This window comes from Ranitomeya variabilis, chromosome 4 (genome assembly GCF_051348905.1).
Source record: "Ranitomeya variabilis isolate aRanVar5 chromosome 4, aRanVar5.hap1, whole genome shotgun sequence".
Lineage (NCBI taxonomy): Eukaryota > Metazoa > Chordata > Amphibia > Anura > Dendrobatidae > Ranitomeya > Ranitomeya variabilis.
Window position 1 is genome coordinate 441,694,117 of NC_135235.1, and position 20,014 is coordinate 441,714,130.

General features: G+C 43.6%; 1 protein-coding gene across 1 annotated transcript in view; it reads left to right on the forward strand.

Moving 5' to 3' along the window:
- Positions 1-20,014, forward strand: part of SLC26A11 (solute carrier family 26 member 11) — a 93,575-nt gene that overhangs the window by 26,613 nt on the left and 46,948 nt on the right. The window contains exons 3-4 of the mRNA XM_077251480.1: positions 16-208; positions 300-385. Of these exons, the coding sequence (XP_077107595.1) occupies positions 16-208; positions 300-385 (279 nt within the window). The remainder of the gene's footprint in view (positions 1-15; positions 209-299; positions 386-20,014) is intronic.

Consider the following 20,014-nt stretch of genomic DNA (forward strand, 5'->3'; position numbering starts at 1 on the left):
TCTTATTCTTGGCAGTTTGGATTGTATTCTTCATATGTCGGCTGCTTTATTTATTGCCTGTTTGGTACATCCAAAGATGTAACACTAGGCCCCACTGCCATTATGTCCCTCCTCGTGTCTATCTACACCTCTGGAGACGTGTCGCTGGCCATTCTTTTGACTTTCCTGTCTGGTTGTATACAATTGGCAATGGGACTGTTGAAGTTTGGTAAAGATTTGTCATTGATTAATATAGTATTTATTTAGTCTTCCTCTAAGCCGACACACATATATGTAACTGCATCGTTTTTTTCATTTAGGTTTCCTTTTGGAATTTATTTCATACCCTGTCATCAAAGCCTTTACCTCAGCTGCGGCGGTCACTATCGGCTTTAGCCAAGTTAAGGTAAGTTAGAAACGCAAATGCTGAGTGTGCTGATTTTATTTTATTTTTTTCGACCTCCCTTTGATAGCGTTACACTAATTTTACTGTATCCCAGTTGTTTGTTTGTTTTTTTGTGCCTTTATGCTCTTCTTCATCCTTTTGTTACAAGACAGAATGGGAAGTTGCAGCACACCCAGGGTAGATAGGAAATTATACTGTGTCATTATTACATAAAATATTTCTGATCCAAGACTTAAAGGGATTATGAAGCGGAAAAATATTATTAACAGGGCTCAGACAAGTTTAACTTTTTTTTTTCCTTAACCCCTTCATGCCGCGGCCCTTTTTCGTTTTTGTGTTTTCGTTTTTCGCTCCCCTCCTTCCCAGAGCCATAACTTTTTTATTTTTCCGTCAATATGGCCATGTGAGGGCTTATTTTTTGCGGGACGAGTTGTACTTTTGAACGACATCATTGGTTTTACCATATCGTGTACTAGAAAACGGGAAAAAAATTCCAAGTGCGGTGAAATTGCAAAAAAAGTGCAATCCCACACTTGTTTTTTGTTTGGCTTTTTTGCTAGGTTCACTAAATGCTAAAACTAACCTGCCATTATGATTCTCTAGGTCATTACGAGTTCATAGACACCTAACATGTCTAGGTTATTTTTTATCCAAGTGGTGAAAAAAAATTCCAAACTTTGCTTAAAAAACAAAACAAAAGTGCCATTTTCCGATACCCGTAGCGTCTTCAATTTTTGTGATCTGGGGTCGGGTGAGGGCTTATTTTTTGCGTGCCGAGCTGATGTTTTTAATGATACCATTTCGGCGCAGATGCGTTCTTTTGATCGCCCGTTATTGCATTTTAACGCAATGTCGCGGCGACCAAAAAAACGTAATTCTGGCGTTTCGGATTTTTTTCTCGCTACGCTGTTTAGCGATCAGGTTATTGCTTTTTTTTAATTGATAGATCGGGCGATTCTGAACGCGGCGATACCAAATATGTGTAGGTTTTTTTTTTTATTATTGTTTTATTTAGGATGGGGCGAAAGGGGGGTGATTTAAACTTTTATATTTTTAATATTTTTTTCACATTTTTAAAAACTTTTTTTTTTCACTTTTGCCATGCTTCAATAGCCTCCAAGGGAGGCTAGAAGCAGGCACAGCCCGATCGGCTCTGCTACATAACAGCGATCATTAGATCGCTGTTATGTAGCTGAAATGCAGGAGTGCTGTGAGCGCCGACCACAGGGGAACGCTCACAGCAGGCCGGCATCAGTAACCATAGAGGTCTCAAGGACCTCTATGGTTACCTTCCTGATGCATCGCCGACCCCCGATCATGTGACGGGGGTCGGCGATGACGTCATTTCTGGCCGCCCGGCCGGATGCGGTAGTTAAATGCCGCTGTCTGCATTTGATAGCGGCATTTAACAGGTTAATAGCGGCGGGTGAATAGCGATTTCACCCGCCGCTATTGCACGCACATGTCAGCTGTACAAAACAGCTGACATGTCGCGACTTTGATGTGCGCTCACCGCCGGAGCGCACATCAAAGCAGGGGACCTGACATGCGCCGTACATGTACGGCGCATGTCGCGAAAGGGTTAAAATAGTATTACTCACTTTCACGGATCCTTATCCGCTTTTGTTATGGTACTTTGCTTTCTCAGTCTCTGATTGCGTTAACGTCATGTTTTCAGAAATTTGCAATTACTGTATGCAGCTTGGCCTGTCTCCGCTAGTAACTGGCTTGAACTGGCCCACAGGAGAACAGGAGAATCCTCTGGTGGGCCACCATGTAAGAGTGGCCGCCACCCTCTTATATGAGCAGTACTTGGCACAATATACTTGAGTCACTAATAACAGACAAAGGAGCATCTTATTCATGTAACAATCTACCCAGCTCATTGTTATAGAAATTTGTGATTGAGGATAATGTCACATTTGCATGTAGCTGAAAAGTGGGGCCCTGGAGTTGGTTACTGGTAGGCTCTTGGCACCCCAGTCTGACACTTGCTGAGCATCAGTGCTGGCATTTTCTGTGTGTCAGTACGCCACCTGGAAGAAGGAAAAAACAATACTCGCCCTCACAAAACCCCTTAACCCCCAGGTCATTTTCCGTTTTTTTTTTTTTTTTTGTATTTTGCTCCCCTTTTTCCCAGAGCCATAACTTTTTTAGTCAAAATGGCCATGTGAGGGCTTGCTTTTTGCGGGACAAGTTGTACTTTTGAACAACACCATTGGTTTTAACACATCGTGTGCTGGAAAACAGGAAAAAAAAGTGTTGTGTGTATATATATATATATATATATATATATATATATATATATATATATATATATATATATATATATATATATATATGTCATATGAAAAAGTTTGGGAACCCCTATTAATCTTAAGCTTAATGTTTTATAAAAATTTTTTTTTTTTTGCAACAGCTATTTCAGTTTCATATATCTAATAACTGTTGGACACAGTAATGTTTCTGCCTTGAAATGAGGTTTATTGTACTAACAGAAAATGTGCAATCTGCATTCAAACAAAATTTGACAGGTGTATAAGTATGGGCACCCTTATCATTTTCTTGTTTTAAATACTCCTACCTACTTTTTACTGACTTACTAAAGCACTTTTTTTTGGTTTTGTAACCTCATTGAGCTTTGAACTTCATAGCCAGGTGTATGCAATCATGAGAAAAGCTACTTAAAGTGGCCACTTGCAAGTTGTTCTCCTGTTTGAATCTCCTCTGAAGAGTGGCATCATGGGCTCCTCAAAACAACTGTCAAATGATCTGAAAACAAAGATTATTCAACATAGTTGTTCAGGGGAAGGATACAAACAGCTGTCTCAGAGATTTAACCTGTCAATTTCCACTGTGAGGAACATAGTAAGGAAATGGAAGAACACCGGTACAGTTCTTGTTAAGGCCAGAAGTGGCAGGCCAAGCAAAACATCAGAAAAGCAGAGAAGAAGAATGGTGAGATCAGTCAAGGACAATCCTCAGGCCACCTCCAGAGATCTGCAGCATCAACTTGCTGCAGATGGTGTCACTATGCATCGGTCAACTATACAACGCACTTTGCACAAGGAAAAGCTGTATGGGAGAGTGATGCGAAAGAAGCCGTTTCTGCAAGCACGCCACAAACAGAGTCGGCTGAGGTATGCAAAAGCACATTTGGAGAAGCCAATTTATTTTTGGAAGAAGGTCCTGTGGACTCATGAAACCAAGATTGAGTTGTTTGGTAATACAAAAAGGCGTTATGCATGGCGGCAAAAAAACACAGTGCGTTGTATAGTTGACCGATGCACAGTGACACCATCTGCAGCAAGTTGATGCTGCAGCTCTCTGGAGATGGTCTGAGGATTGTCCTTGACTGATCTCACCATTCTTCTTCTCTGCCTTTCTGATGTTTTTCTTGGCCTGCCACTTCTGGCCTTAACACGAACTGTACCTGTGTTCTTCCATTTCCTTACTATGTTCCTCACAGTAGAAATTGACAGGTTAAATCTCTGAGACAGCTTTTTGTATCCTTCCCCTGAACAACGATGTTGAATAATCTTTGTTTTCAGATCATTTGACAGTTGTTTTGAGGAGCCCATGATGCCACTCTTCAGAGGAGATTCAAACAGGAGAACAACTTGCAAGTGGCCACTTTAAGTAGCTTTTCTCATGATTGCATACACCTAGCTATGAAGTTCAAAACTCAATGAGGCTACAAAACCAAAAAAAGTGCTTTAGTAAGTCAGTAAAAAGTAGGTAGGAGTATTTAAAACAAGAAAATGATAAGGGTGCCCATACTTAGAAAATGTGCAATCTGCATTCAAACAAAATTTGACAGGTGCATAAGTGCATAAGAAACATTACTGTGTCCAACAGTTATTAGATATATGAAACTGAAATAGCTGTTGCAAAATAAACCATTTTTATAAAACATTAAGCTTAAGATTAATAGGGGTGCCCAAACTTTTTCATATGACTGTATATATGTATATATATATATTGTAGCGTGGTTAAAGGTTGTTTAGTCGACGGGAGATATGTGTCACATAGGTGGCTTGCCGCTGGGATGTAACCATGCCTAACTATATGTGTTTCAGGACCTGTGGTGATGTCATAACTACATGTCTAATCATGTGATGGGTTCTGGGTGTGGTTAGACCTATAAAAGAAAGGCTAATGCTTAACACAGGGAATATATATGTGTGGAGGTGCTAGCCTCCAGAGTGTGTTAAGGCTCCAGGACTGAGCCTGAAGGACTGGACACTTGTTTTTCCTTTGCCTAAGCTAAAGGCTATTTGTTTTCTGTTTTGCTATGTGGTTTATGGAGCAATAAACCTTTGAACTTTTGATGGAACGTGCCTCCTAAGTGTCAGCCGTCGCAGTTGAGCGAGTGAAACCCCTACAATTGGTGGAGAATGCGGGCAGCGTTGCCAGCGGAGATGTAAGTCTGCTATTGAATGTCCTGGGTCAAGTCTGTTGTAAGCCAGCAAGCATTGCCGGGGAAAATGGAGGACCTGCTGAAACACTTGGTCCAGTTGCAAACACAGCAGGAGCAACGGCAGCAGATACAGCAAGAGACCAACAAGCTGTTGATGCAGCAGATACAACAGAGCCAGCAGGAGCAACGGCAGAGCCAGCAGGAGCAACGGCAGCAGATGCAACAGAGCCAGCAGGAGCAACGGCAGCAGATGCAACAGTAACAGCAGGAGCAATGGCAGCAGATGCAGCTTCTGGCAACCGCCATCCAGGGCAAGACGAGCGCCCCAACCCCAGGTCTGGCTGATGACACTCACGTCCGGAAGACGGTAAGACGCGCATTGCAGAAAATGACTCCTGGGGATGATGTTGAGGCCTTCCTGACGGTGTTTGAAAGGGTCGCTGAGAGGGAAAAACTTACGCCAGAGCAGTGGGCAGAGGTATTGGCGCCTTACCTGACGGGAGAACCTCAGAAGGCGTACTATGATTTGACCTTGCAGGATGCCAAGGAGTATCACAAATTGAAAGCCGAGATTCTCACACATTTAGGGGTGACACTGACAGGGCACAGCGAATTCACTGCTGGGCCTATCACCAGGACAAACCGCCTCGCTCCCAAATGTTTGACCTGTTGCACCTGGTCCAGAAATGGCTGCAGCCAGAGTCCTCTACGCCTGCACAGATGGTAGAGCGGGTGATGATGGATCGGTTTGTGCATTCCCTCCCGACGTCCATACAGACTTGGGTTGCCCAGGGTAATCCCCAGAATGCCGACGAATTGATCGAACTAGTCGAGAGATACAAAGGGATGGAAGGCTCCTTCGGGAGGCAGCCCATGCCGTACTGGGGGTCCCAGAAAGGTGCTGAGTCCCAAAAAGGAGTGGGGCGTCCAAGGTCACAAAGGGCGGGTGAGGTGGTGCCCAAGGTCCCTACGGGTGATATTATTTGCTGGAGGTGCCACGGGCCAGGACATATAGCTGCCCGTTGTTCCCAGACCTCTGAGCAGGTGGACTGCAGCATGGGAAGCCGTAGTTCATACTATGCATATCCAGCCTGCAGTGTGAACTCTCCGCCCAACGAGGGGCCTCAAGCGTGTTCCGTAAAGGTGAACGGTCGAGCAGTAACGGCGCTGTTAGACTCGGGGAGCTTAGTGACCCTGGTGAGGGCCACTTTTCCTCTCCACCTGCTCCCGGGAAAGAAGGTCGGCGTGCGGTGCATACATGGTGATGCAAAGTTAACAAACAAAATAGATAACCTCTTGTGATATGTGCCCTAATACCAACACAGAAGGGGGAAACAACACCAGACAAATACAAATATGAATAACAAATAACGAACAGCACTGTTAGTGTTGGGAATCACTTCCAATCCGCAATTGTTCACATAGACACCAAAAAGTGGGCCGACAGTTATATAGTACAGTCAAAACTACCTTATATAGACACAAAATACTCTCCTACACTTCGGTTTACACTGTAACTGTATCTGCCCCACTAGAAAAAATGTGATTTTTGCCTTTGATCGTTACTTCCGGTGGCTTCTGAACCACCAAGATGCGTATACTATGTGTCTCGTATGTACACCAAGACCTCGCATGCAGATATTCCACTTAGTTATACACGTAGATGCTATGTTGGATTGGGACACTGTCAGTGCTGGTTAGCAAACCATACCAAATATATTTCAAGATGCTCAACAGACATAACTACCCATCCATATATTCATGGGATACATCCTGACTCATTTTCCAATTATATGAGTGTTCCCTAATGGGTTAAACAGTGGCACCTTTTAAGGGTTAATGATGGTGGGATATTTATCACAGGAACGCTGTAATGCGTGGGACCAAATAAACATAAAGGCCCATAAGTTTGGGTGGATCTCACCGCGTATTTAGCTCAGTCATTTCCCAGCTGTTCCTCTCATCTCCGTCCACCTCATCTACGTCCTTAGTGTACAGGTATGGTGCTATAAGGAGCGTCTCCCGACGCGTTTCTTCCTTATGGAGTCATCAGGGGAGAATGCTACTGCCATTACGGGTCTCCCCCTTATTTTCTGTGTTATTTATCAAATCAGCTCGGTGCCGCGCTAATCTAAGCTCCGCCCTCTGGCGTGTGACGCGCTCACCGGGCTTACCCTTGTATTTCCGGTTAGCTTTAGATGCTCTCCTGCTTCATTGAGCGCTGGGATTCCCCGCTCAGTGGCGCATACGCACCGCCATAGCTGGGATATGCGTATCCCTAGATATATGAGCATACTACTGCCAGACATGTATAAAGAAAAGAAATATGACATAAATGCATATGTTAATGCTATTTTGTCCCCTAAAGTGCCTGTTCATACTGCAGCACTAATTCCATTCTCGATTAATTGTGCCGCGTATGTGATTGACACCTTGATAACAGGAAAGTTAATATAATAACTATCCTGTTCACCTATTGGCATGATTCATGATTTTCTCAGCTTTTTCCTATGACTACACAATTACATGAGACCCAAATTATATTATTAAAAATACATAAACCACCCCTTTTAATGATGTGACCTAGAGAGCAAAAAACATAAATTCTTCATAAGAGATCTTCAGGAGTTCAAAGATAACAAAGCTTATTCATTCCCCTCCGGTAGATTCCCCCGTAAGGTAGAAACGGATATTTCATCCTCTGAGGCAGAGATTTCTGACAGTGAAGGTAGATCTGGTGGACATAGAGGGAGAGGAAAAAATCGGGGGAGAGGAGGTAACTGGGGGCGTGGCAGCAACAAAAGATCCCCGGTCAAGAGCAGTTTTTTAGACGTAAGTTACCCTCTCAGGAATCGAGCCAATCCCCCAACATGAATATGCAAGTTGTAAACCTCTCCTCAAGAGCACTGTCGGAGACTGAAGTATCATTATTAAGTAAAGGCCTCTCTTTTGTACCTAGTTCAGATATGGATACATTTGAAGTGATCAAAGATGTAAACTTATTTGTAAGACGCCTTAAGTGGAAAACATTTTTTATAAGGGAAGAGAGAAAACAATGCACAGATTTAGGTATTGCAGATGATCTATTGCAGGATGTTCGTCTATTGTTTCATTTAGGCGACATAGATCCAAATATGGAAGGCCTAGGTCCTTTCACTGAATTGAAGAACAAGAGCTCTAGGATGCCCCCTTTTATGGGAGATTTGAGCTCCATAGATATTTTTTTGAACCTGGTCACAGAGGATCTTTTAAGATTGTCAGATACTAGGATTGAAAACCCTCACAATCTGTCAAAGAGTGAAATGAACTGTTTATGCAATCTTGAAAAGGATAAAAATATCACAATAAAGCCTTCAGACAAGGAGGGCAATGTGGTGGTAATGGACACAAAAAAATATCATACTTTGTGTCTTTCATTATTGGAGAGAGAAGATGAATATAAAATACTACCACATAGCCCCCTTAAACAATTTGAATGTGAATTGAAATCCATCATTGAGGAGGGCTTTAGGGACGGAGTAGTAAGCAAGGATGAGAGGGAGTATTTGTTGCCAAGACATCCAGTAATTCCAACTTTTTACTGCCTTCCGAAGGTTCACAAAGGCACTAATCCGCTGAAGGGACGTCCAATTGTCTCAGGTAACAACAGTTTGACTGAAAAACTTGGCACTTATATAGACAGGATTCTAAAACCATTTGTGGGAGCCCTGAATTCTCATGTGCGGGACACCACTGGCCTTTTGCTCAAATTGGAGGATGTTTGCCTTGACCCTGATATGATCTTGGGTAGCATTGATGTGGAGGCACTATACTTGTCGATCCCACATGACAAGGGCCTTATGGCGGTGGGCCATTATCTGGGCACGAGAGGTCTACAATATGAGAGACATAACAATTTTGTCTTAAGGGCCTTGGAATTTTGCCTGACCCGAAATGTTTTTCTGTTTGACCGCAAGTACTTCCACCAGCTCAGGGGCACTGCAATGGGCAGCCCCTGTGCGCCCTCGTATGCAAATTTGCTCCTGGGCTGGTGGGAGGAAACAGTCGTTTTCGGGGACACATATACCCATCCTGAGGAGAGGATAATTTTGTGGCTGAGATATATAGATGATGTCCTTGTGATTTGGAAAGGGGAAGTCAATGAGTTTGAGAATTTTGTTGAAGGGCTAAACATTAATGACTTGGGCCTCCGCTTCACCTATGAGGCCAGCACTACTAGCTTGGCATTTTTGGACATACACATTGAAAAGCGTCCCAATGGTGAATTGATCACAAGGACACACAGAAAAGACACAGCCACAAACTCTCTCCTCAGGTGGGAGAGCAGTCACCCTGTTTCATTGAAAAGAGGCATCCCTAAGGGACAATACTTTAGAATACGTCGAAACTGCTCAAATAATGACATGTTCCAAGAACAAGCTAAGGACCTAAAAAATAGGTTCCTGGAAAGGGGTTATCCCGAGGGTGTACTGAATAGAGCCTATAAGGAATCTTTGAGAAAAGAAAGGAAAGATTTATTGACACCTAGGCCAAAGTCTGATGAAGAAAACACTATACGTCTCATTACTAGGTATTCTAACGGTGCAAATCATATTAGAGAAATTTTCCAAAAACATTGGTCGATTCTACAAATGGACAGAGACATAAATAAATATCATCCAGCAGTGAAGGATGCGAGGGCACTCACCAGTCTTCAAATTCCAAGCTTTATTCACAAAATATTTCCATTAAAATTCATGGCTGGGGTTGCCACAACTAAACCGGAGCTCGTGTGAGCAGGGGAGTGCAGGGACGACGGCCGTTTCGCGCTGTGCTTTGCGCTTCTACGGGTCACTTGGTGTGAGCGCAAACAGGCGGAAATATAGTGCCGGTCAAGACACCTCCCCCCACCTGTCCGTCCCCCCACCAAATTAAAACACATAAAACATAAAAGGCACAAATAAAACAATTTCACACAATCATTACTTAGTTATGAATACATACAATAATTTATAATATGCGTTGAATAGTTAAATCTACCCTGAAAGGTGTCAGTTAATGTATATCAATTTCTTTCTCACTATAAATTGACGCTTGCTTAATGTACATCCAGCAAGGTACTCCATATCCTGTAATTTCTATTATTATTCACTATTTCTCACCCTACTCAGAGGAAAATAGAAAGGTCCACTCTATCATTAAAGCCTAGGGGTCCCATCGCACCACTGCGCATGATCCACTTCGCTTCGGCTCTCAAGAGTAAGTTATCTAAATCACCTCCTTTCTTTGGTAGAGAGATTCTTTCTATCCCAGCAAAGGTCAAACAATCAGCACAACCTCCATGCTTCTCTTTTATATGCGCAATCAAACGTGGTACACCTTTCCCTGTGGATACCGAACGGCAATGCTCCCGGAAACGGACAAACAATGCTCTTATTGTCTTCCCAATGTAGTAATATCTGCACGGACAGAAAACCACATATACTACGTGGTCTGTCCTGCAGGTTATGAAATCGTTCACTACATGCTTTAAACCTCCAATATGCAATGTTCGTCCCGTTATATGCTGTCTGCACATTGGACAGTGTCCGCATTTAAAATTACCTTTCGGTACTACAGTACTTAGCCAATTTTGATTAGGCTTGGTGACACGATTCTTTACCAATTTGTCCCGTAATCTAGTACTTCTTCTATTGGCTATTAATGGGCCCCTGGCTGCTACCGCAGCCAATTCTTTGTCCTGGCCTAGAATGTGCCAATTTCTTTTAATTGCCAACCTAATCTGTTGGTCCATACTGCTATATGGGAAACAAAAAGTAAATCTCTTCTCTTCCTTTCTAGCACCACATAACAACGATCTGTGCTTATGACCCTCCTCCCTTTCTATTCTGACTGTCTCCCTCGCTGACTTTATTAATTTTTCTGGGTATCCCCTTTCTTTGAATCGTTGTGACATTTCGTCAGACTGCCGTGTAAAACCCTCCTCTGTGTTATTCTCCCTGCTCACTCTCATAAATTGACTACGCGGCAATGACCGCTTTGTGTGAACAGGGTGGAAGCTGTCATGGTGCAGCATCGTATTTGCTGCTACAGATTTCCGGTACATTGAGGTACAGATTTTATTCCCTTTGACTTCCACTAACACATCTAGGAATTCGAGACGCCGTCCCCCAAATACCGAAGTGAAAGCCATATTCATTTTGTTCCCCTCATTTAGATATGACACAAACTCATTAAAGACTTCCTCTGTGCTATCCCAGATCAACACTACATCATCTATATATCTTTGGTAGAATTTAATGTGACGTAAATATCTGTTAATATCTGCATAGACATATTTCTCTTCAAAATAACTAAGAAATAAATTGGCGAAGGTACAAGCTGCCGGAGTCCCCATCGCAGTCCCCACTTTCTGAACGTACCAATCGTCCAGAAACATGAACGCATTGTGTGCGAGAATGAATCTCAAACCCTCGCACACAAATTCTGTGAATTCACTGCTTCTACCCGTAGTGCACAAAATCTGTTCGATCACCTCCACTCCCAAATCCTGGGGTATCCTTGTATAAAGGCTCTCCACATCTATGGAGGCCAAAGCATAATTATCCTGCCAACCAACATTTTGTATACTGGTAAGAAAAGAATTCGTGTCTTTGAGATAAGCGGGGACATCTTTCAATATCGGTCGCAATAGCCAATCAATGTACTGGGACAGGGGCTCGGTGAGAGACCCTATCCCAGACACGATCGGCCGACCGGGTGGGCACCGAACAGACTTGTGCACCTTAGGAATGTGATACCAGTGGGGTCTGGTGGGGAACTCCGGCAGCAATTTCTCCGCTTTTTTCTGAGTAATAACTCTCTTTTCTACGTATTTTCTCAAGAAAGATCTTAATTCTGACTTATATCCATGCAGAGGATTACCAGATAGTAATTTATATACTTTTGTGTCTGTCAATTGCCTTTTTGCTTCGGTGATGTAGTAAGATCTGGGTAACAACACTGTTTTTCCCCCCTTGTCCGCGGCCCGTACTATCGTATCCTCCCAATTCTGTATCTCATGAAGGGCCCTAATTTCATCTTTTGTTAGATTTCTGGGGGATCTCTTATAAGTAGTAAGAATAAGAATCGTAAAACCGGTTATTTGACGACTGAGTCGGATTCAAGCTTGAGCGACGGAGCGGGTGCTTCAGCTGGTTCATTGGAATTATTGACAACAGGAGGGGATGAGATTGGTGAAAACTCGATCCCTTTAGGAGAAAGACTCGGAGGGGTGGAAGGAAGAAACGGGTCAAGCAAGCAGAAAAAACGGAAACATGTAGCATGGACACACAGATATTAGATGTCTCGGCTGGAGACACGGTTATCAATTTAACAGATCATGCACTGACTGCTTCTCATTTATCCCTATTGAATAAAGGTTTGGGATTTTGTATTCCACAAGAATTCGATATGACTGACTTCAAAATTGATCTTTTTAAATCCATCAGAAAAATTCATCTTTATAAGGCATTTATTAATAACAAAACGAGTAATCAGAATGCCTTAGAAGGGGAGACCCCGGTGTCTATTGGACCATTGGGGTTCATGGCAGGCACAGGGTCGTTGGCGGACATAGGTGATGAAGCCAGACTGTTGTTAGGTATTAATGAAGAATATATGGAGTATAGAGATCAGGAGACAAATAAGGTGGCCCCATTTACTGGAGGAGTTCCTTCAAGATTCATGCCAGTAGTATCACCTGGTAATGTAGTAGATTTGTTCGAAGCACAGGTCATTAAGGATGTAGAAGCCTTGATTTATAAGAGATCCCCCAGAAATCTAACAAAAGATGAAATTAGGGCCCTTCATGAGATACAGAATTGGGAGGATACGATAGTACGGGCCGCGGACAAGGGGGGAAAAACAGTGTTGTTACCCAGATCTTACTACATCACCGAAGCAAAAAGGCAATTGACAGACACAAAAGTATATAAATTACTATCTGGTAATCCTCTGCATGGATATAAGTCAGAATTAAGATCTTTCTTGAGAAAATACGTAGAAAAGAGAGTTATTACTCAGAAAAAAGCGGAGAAATTGCTGCCGGAGTTCCCCACCAGACCCCACTGGTATCACATTCCTAAGGTGCACAAGTCTGTTCGGTGCCCACCCGGTCGGCCGATCGTGTCTGGGATAGGGTCTCTCACCGAGCCCCTGTCCCAGTACATTGATTGGCTATTGCGACCGATATTGAAAGATGTCCCCGCTTATCTCAAAGACACGAATTCTTTTCTTACCAGTATACAAAATGTTGGTTGGCAGGATAATTATGCTTTGGCCTCCATAGATGTGGAGAGCCTTTATACAAGGATACCCCAGGATTTGGGAGTGGAGGTGATCGAACAGATTTTGTGCACTACGGGTAGAAGCAGTGAATTCACAGAATTTGTGTGCGAGGGTTTGAGATTCATTCTCGCACACAATGCGTTCATGTTTCTGGACGATTGGTACGTTCAGAAAGTGGGGACTGCGATGGGGACTCCGGCAGCTTGTACCTTCGCCAATTTATTTCTTAGTTATTTTGAAGAGAAATATGTCTATGCAGATATTAACAGATATTTACGTCACATTAAATTCTACCAAAGATATATAGATGATGTAGTGTTGATCTGGGATAGCACAGAGGAAGTCTTTAATGAGTTTGTGTCATATCTAAATGAGGGGAACAAAATGAATATGGCTTTCACTTCGGTATTTGGGGGACGGCGTCTCGAATTCCTAGATGTGTTAGTGGAAGTCAAAGGGAATAAAATCTGTACCTCAATGTACCGGAAATCTGTAGCAGCAAATACGATGCTGCACCATGACAGCTTCCACCCTGTTCACACAAAGCGGTCATTGCCGCGTAGTCAATTTATGAGAGTGAGCAGGGTGAATAACACAGAGGAGGGTTTTACACGGCAGTCTGACGAAATGTCACAACGATTCAAAGAAAGGGGATACCCAGAAAAATTAATAAAGTCAGCGAGGGAGACAGTCAGTCAGAATAGAAAGGGAGGAGGGTCATAAGCACAGATCGTTGTTATGTGGTGCTAGAAAGGAAGAGAAGAGATTTACTTTTTGTTTCCCATATAGCAGTATGGACCAACAGATTAGGTTGGCAATTAAAAGAAATTGGCACATTCTAGGCCAGGACAAAGAATTGGCTGCGGTAGCAGCCAGGGGCCCATTAATAGCCAATAGAAGAAGTACTAGATTACGGGACAAATTGGTAAAGAATCGTGTCACCAAGCCTAATCAAAATTGGCTAAGTACTGTAGTACCGAAAGGTAATTTTAAATGCGGACACTGTCCAATGTGCAGACAGCATATAACGGGACGAACATTGCATATTGGAGGTTTAAAGCATGTAGTGAACGATTTCATAACCTGCAGGACAGACCACGTAGTATATGTGGTTTTCTGTCCGTGCAGATATTACTACATTGGGAAGACAATAAGAGCATTGTTTGTCCGTTTCCGGGAGCATTGCCGTTCGGTATCCACAGGGAAAGGTGTACCACGTTTGATTGCGCATATAAAAGAGAAGCATGGAGGTTGTGCTGATTGTTTGACCTTTGCTGGGATAGAAAGAATCTCTCTACCAAAGAAAGGAGGTGATTTAGATAACTTACTCTTGAGAGCCGAAGCGAAGTGGATCATGCGCAGTGGTGCGATGGGACCCCTAGGCTTTAATGATAGAGTGGACCTTTCTATTTTCCTCTGAGTAGGGTGAGAAATAGTGAATAATAATAGAAATTACAGGATATGGAGTACCTTGCTGGATGTACATTAAGCAAGCGTCAATTTATAGTGAGAAAGAAATTGATATACATTAACTGACACCTTTCAGGGTAGATTTAACTATTCAACGCATATTATAAATTATTGTATGTATTCATAACTAAGTAATGATTGTGTGAAATTGTTTTATTTGTGCCTTTTATGTTTTATGTGTTTTAATTTGGTGGGGGGACGGACAGGTGGGGGGAGGTGTCTTGACCGGCACTATATTTCCGCCTGTTTGCGCTCACACCAAGTGACCCGTAGAAGCGCAAAGCACAGCGCGAAACGGCCGTCGTCCCTGCACTCCCCTGCTCACACGAGCTCCGGTTTAGTTGTGGCAACCCCAGCCATGAATTTTAATGGAAATATTTTGTGAATAAAGCTTGGAATTTGAAGACTGGTGAGTGCCCTCGCATCCTTCACTGCTGGATGATACATATATCTAAGTTTCTGCAGAGGAGCACCCGAAGTTGTAAGAGTAACGGGCTGATATAGCCATTGATTAAGCACCTGATCCAGGTTGCGCCGTCTGGAGACAGCTATTTATCACAGAGACAGTGCCGCTTGATCAACTTTTCTTGTACATAAATAAATATGTTTCACCGGTACCTCAAATCACCTATAAAAAGGGTAGATCTCTCCATGACAGATTGGTTCACAGCCATTTTGACCCTGGAAATGGATCTGGCGTAATAACAAACCAGGTAAAGGGCTGTTACAGATGTGGAAATTGCAAAAGTTGTGCCTCCATTAGACCTTCAAAAAGCTTTGTAAGTAATGTCACTGGTACCACGTACACGATTCGGCACTTCATCAATTGTCGCACGAAAGGTGTTATATATAAAGCCACGTGTGAATGTGGCCTTGAGTACGTTGGTAAGACAAAAAGGGAGTTTCGCAGAAGGGTTGGCGAGCATCTTTGTGACATTGCAAACAAGAGAGAGACACCGGTGGCGTCCCATATGAATCGTTTTCATCAGGGCAACCCCAGTAAAATTTATTTCATGGGGATCGACAGGATAGTGCCTCCTCAAAGAGGGGGGGACTGGGACAAATACATACTCCAAAAGGAGACCAGATGGATATTTATGTTGAGAACAGTACACCCATCAGGGTTGAATTAAATACAATCATATAGTTGCTTTTTGTGAAATCTGGCAAGATCGTCCCGGTAATAACCATTTAAATACCCCTTTGACATTAAGAGTAATAGGGTTTCGATAAGGGCTAGCCATCGTGGAGTGGGGGCGCCAGATGCGAAGGTTACTAGGGTGCCAACCCCCGCGACAGGTAGGGGCAGAGATATTGAGACGCCCTACAATACCCTGGCCCCAATAAGAGATTTTTTTTAAAAAACGATTCCTTAGACATATCATTCTCTTCTTTCTAGCTATCCTTTGTATATGAGAGGGATTTATAGGGAAAGTTATTTTGGGATAGTCTACGTTGAGTGGGGGCGCCATATGCGCAGGTTTCTCCTAGGGTGCCAACCTCCGCGATAGGTAGGGAAAGGAGTGTAGATACATCAAAGTAGGGCATCTATAGGGTCACCTTTTCCCACTTTTTTTTTTTTGAGGTGATGGAGGGTGCTGTCCCGCATAGGGAAATTCTTATCCTATACTCAGTTTTTCTTTTTCTTTTTCAATTATTTTTGTAAGGAGTTTGACATTTTCAATTTATGTCATTATTTTTCATTTTTTGATATACAAAAATTGGTATTCATCCTCTCGTCCTTGCTTGCTCTCTAGGTCACATCATTAAAAGGGGTGGTTTATGTATTTTTAATAATATAATTTGGGTCTCATGTAATTGTGTAGTCATAGGAAAAAGCTGAGAAAATCATGAATCATGCCAATAGGTGAACAGGATAGTTATTATATTAACTTTCCTGTTATCAAGCCGTCAATCACATACGCGGCACAATTAATCGAGAATGGAATTAGTGCTGCAGTATGAACAGGCACTTTAGGGGACAAAATAGCAGTAACATATGCATTTATGTCATATTTCTTTTCTTTATACATGTCTGGCAGTAGTATGCTCATATATCTAGGGATGCGCATATCCCAGCTATGGCGGTGCGTATGCGCCACTGAGCGGGGAATCCCAGCGCTCAATGAAGCAGGAGAGCATCTAAAGCTAACTGGAAATACAAGGGTAAGCCCGGTGTGCGCGTCACACGCCAGAGGGCGGAGCTTAGATTAGCGCGGCACCGAGCTGATTTGATAAATAACACAGAAAATAAGGGGGAGACCCGTAATGGCAGTAGCATTCTCCCCTGATGACTCCATAAGGAAGAAACGCGTCGGGAGACGCTCCTTATAGCACCATACCTGTACACTAAGGACGTAGATGAGATGGACGGAGATGAGAGGAACAGCTGGGAAATGACTGAGCTAAATACGCGGTGAGATCCACCCAAACTTATGGGCCTTTATGTTTATTTGGTCCCACGCATTACAGCGTTCCTGTGATAAATATCCCATCATCATTAACCCTTAAAAGGTGCCACTGTTTAACCCATTAGGGAACACTCATATAATTGGAAAATGAGTCAGGATGTATCCCATGAATATATGGATGGGTAGTTATGTCTGTTGAGCATCTTGAAATATATTTGGTATGGTTTGCTAACCAGCACTGACAGTGTCCCAATCCAACATAGCATCTACGTGTATAACTAAGTGGAATATCTGCATGCGAGGTCTTGGTGTACATACGAGACACATAGTATACGCATCTTGGTGGTTCAGAAGCCACCGGAAGTAACGATCAAAGGCAAAAATCGTATTTTTTCTAGTGGGGCAGATACAGTTACAGTGTAAACTGAAGTGTAGGAGAGTATTTTGTGTCTATATACGGTAGTTTTGACTGTACTATATAACTGTCGGCCCAATTTTTGGTGTCTATGTGAACAATTGCAGATTGGAAGTGATTCCCAACACTGACAGTGCTGTTCGTTATTTGTTATTCATATTTGTATTTGTCTGGTGTTGTTTCCCCCTTCTGTGTTGGTATTAGGGCACATATCACAAGAGGTTATCTATTTTGTTTGTTAATTTTGATTCATACAAGTGGGCCATTGATTGGTTCTTTTTAAAGAATACCTAATAAAGGTTAATTTTTATCCAGTTGCTAAAAATAAGATTTAATTTGTTGGATAAGTACACCACGCTCAATATATATGGTGATGCAAAGGACTACCCTATGGCCAGGGTGGATATTGAAACGACGTGTGGCACTGAGTCCCATGAAGTCGGCGTCGTTCGGGACTTGTTGCATCCTATAATTATTGGCCGGGATTTCTGTTTGTTTTAGGGATTTGTGGGGAAAGGGTTCTGAAGTCATTAGCAAGAGTAGGGAACCAATGAACCCTAAAAAGGTATCGTCACACCCAGAGACAGACAGGTGTTCCTTTTGTGTCCTGGTTTGGGATGAGGAGGAAGTGTCCCCTACATCTGACATTCTGGAGTTAGAGGTAACCGGTGAAAATTTTGGGACTGCCCAACATAGGGACCCCACTCTGAGGGAGGCCTTTAATAATGTCACAGTTATTAATGGGGTTGTACAGGATCCGGGGGCAGACACAAGATTTCCCTATTTTCTGATGAGTGGGGAGTTGTTGTACCGAGTCACGAAAATAAGGGAGGAGTTGATAGAGCAGTTGGTAGTGCCGGGTCCATATAGACGGAAGGTATTGGATATGGCCCATTCACACATCTTGGGTGGACACCTAGGGGTGGAAAAAACTCAGGAACGGGTTGTGCAGAGGTTCTATTGGCCTGGGTGTCACCGGGAAATAGTGAACTATTGCAGGTCTTGCCCTACATGTCAGCTAACTGCCCCCACTCCTCATTTCCAGAGCCCTCTTGTGCCATTGCCTATTATTGAGGTGCCATTCGAGAGAATTGCCATGGACTTGGTCGGTCCCTTAGTTAAATCAGCCCGGGGCCATCAGTATATATTAGTCATCCTGGACTATGCCACATGCCATCCTGAAGCAATTCCTCTGAGAAATTCTTCCTCGAAGAGTATAGCCCGCAAGTTGGTCCATGTGTTTTCCCGGACAGGTCTGCCGAAGGAGATTCTGACTGACCAGGGGACACCTTTCATGAGCAAGGTGATGAGGGACTTATGCAAAGTCCTGAAAATCTCCCCAGTTGAGGACCTCGGTGTACCATCCCCAGTCAGATGGTCTTGTTGAGAGAGTTAACAAGACACTGAAGAGCATGCTGAGAAAAGCTATAGAGAAAGACGGTAGAGACTGGGACTGTCTCTTACCATATCTGATGTTTTCCATTCGTGAAGTTCCACAGGCCTCCACAGGGTTCTCACCGTTTGAGCTTCTATATGGCCGACATCCGAGAGGACTCCTGGATATAGCCAAGGAGACTTGGGAAGTCGAAGTTACACCCCACAGAAGCGTCATTGAGCACGTGGCCCTGATGCAGCAGAGGATTGCAAAGGTGATGCCTATCGTGAAAGAACACCTCCAGGCACAAGACGCTCAGGCCAGGGTCTACAACCGGTCTGCAAGAGTTAGGCAGTTCAATCCGGGAGACCGAGTTCTTGTGTTAGTTCCAACGGTGGAGAGCAAGTTCTTGGCCGAATGGTAAGGGCCATATGAGGTCGTCGAGAAGCTTGGTGAGGTAAACTATAAAATTCACCAACCAGGTAGACGGAAACCAATCCAAGTCTACCATGTCAACCTCATCAAGCCATGGCAAGATAGAGATTCGGCAGTAACTCCATCTTTGCTAAGCAACCCAGAAGGTGAGGTTGGAGGGGTTACTATAGCGGAGACGCTATCGAAAGCCCAGAAACAGCAGTGCCGGGAGTTACTCCAGATGAACAGGGACCTGTTTCAGAGTTGCCAGGGTACACGAAGGTCATAGAGCACGAGGTCCTGACCGAGCCACATGTGCGAGTGAACATGAAGCCCTATCGAATTCCTGAGGCCCGTCGAGAAGTAATCTCCAAGGAAGTGGAGCGTATGTTGAAGCTTGGAGTCATTGAGGAATCCAAGAGCGGTTGGTCGAGCCCAATTGTCCTGGTCCCAAAACCTGATGGGGAGTGGAGATTTTGCAACGACTATAGGAAGTTGAATGAGGTCTCCAAGTTCGACGCATATCCCATGCCCCGCGTTGATGAGCTCATCGAAAAGCTTGGGCCCGCCAGGTATATAACCACCTTGGATTTGACGAAGGGGTATTGGCAGATCCCCATGGCACAGGAAGCCAAGGAGAAGACGGCGTTTTCTACACCAGATGGGTGCTTCCAGTATGTCCGGATGCCGTTTGGCCTACAGGGAGCTCCGGCAACCTTCCAGAGGGCTATGGATAGAATCCTTGCACCCCATAAGGCATACGCTGCTGCGTACCTGGATGATATCGTTATCTTTAGCCCGGACTGGGAGAGTCATC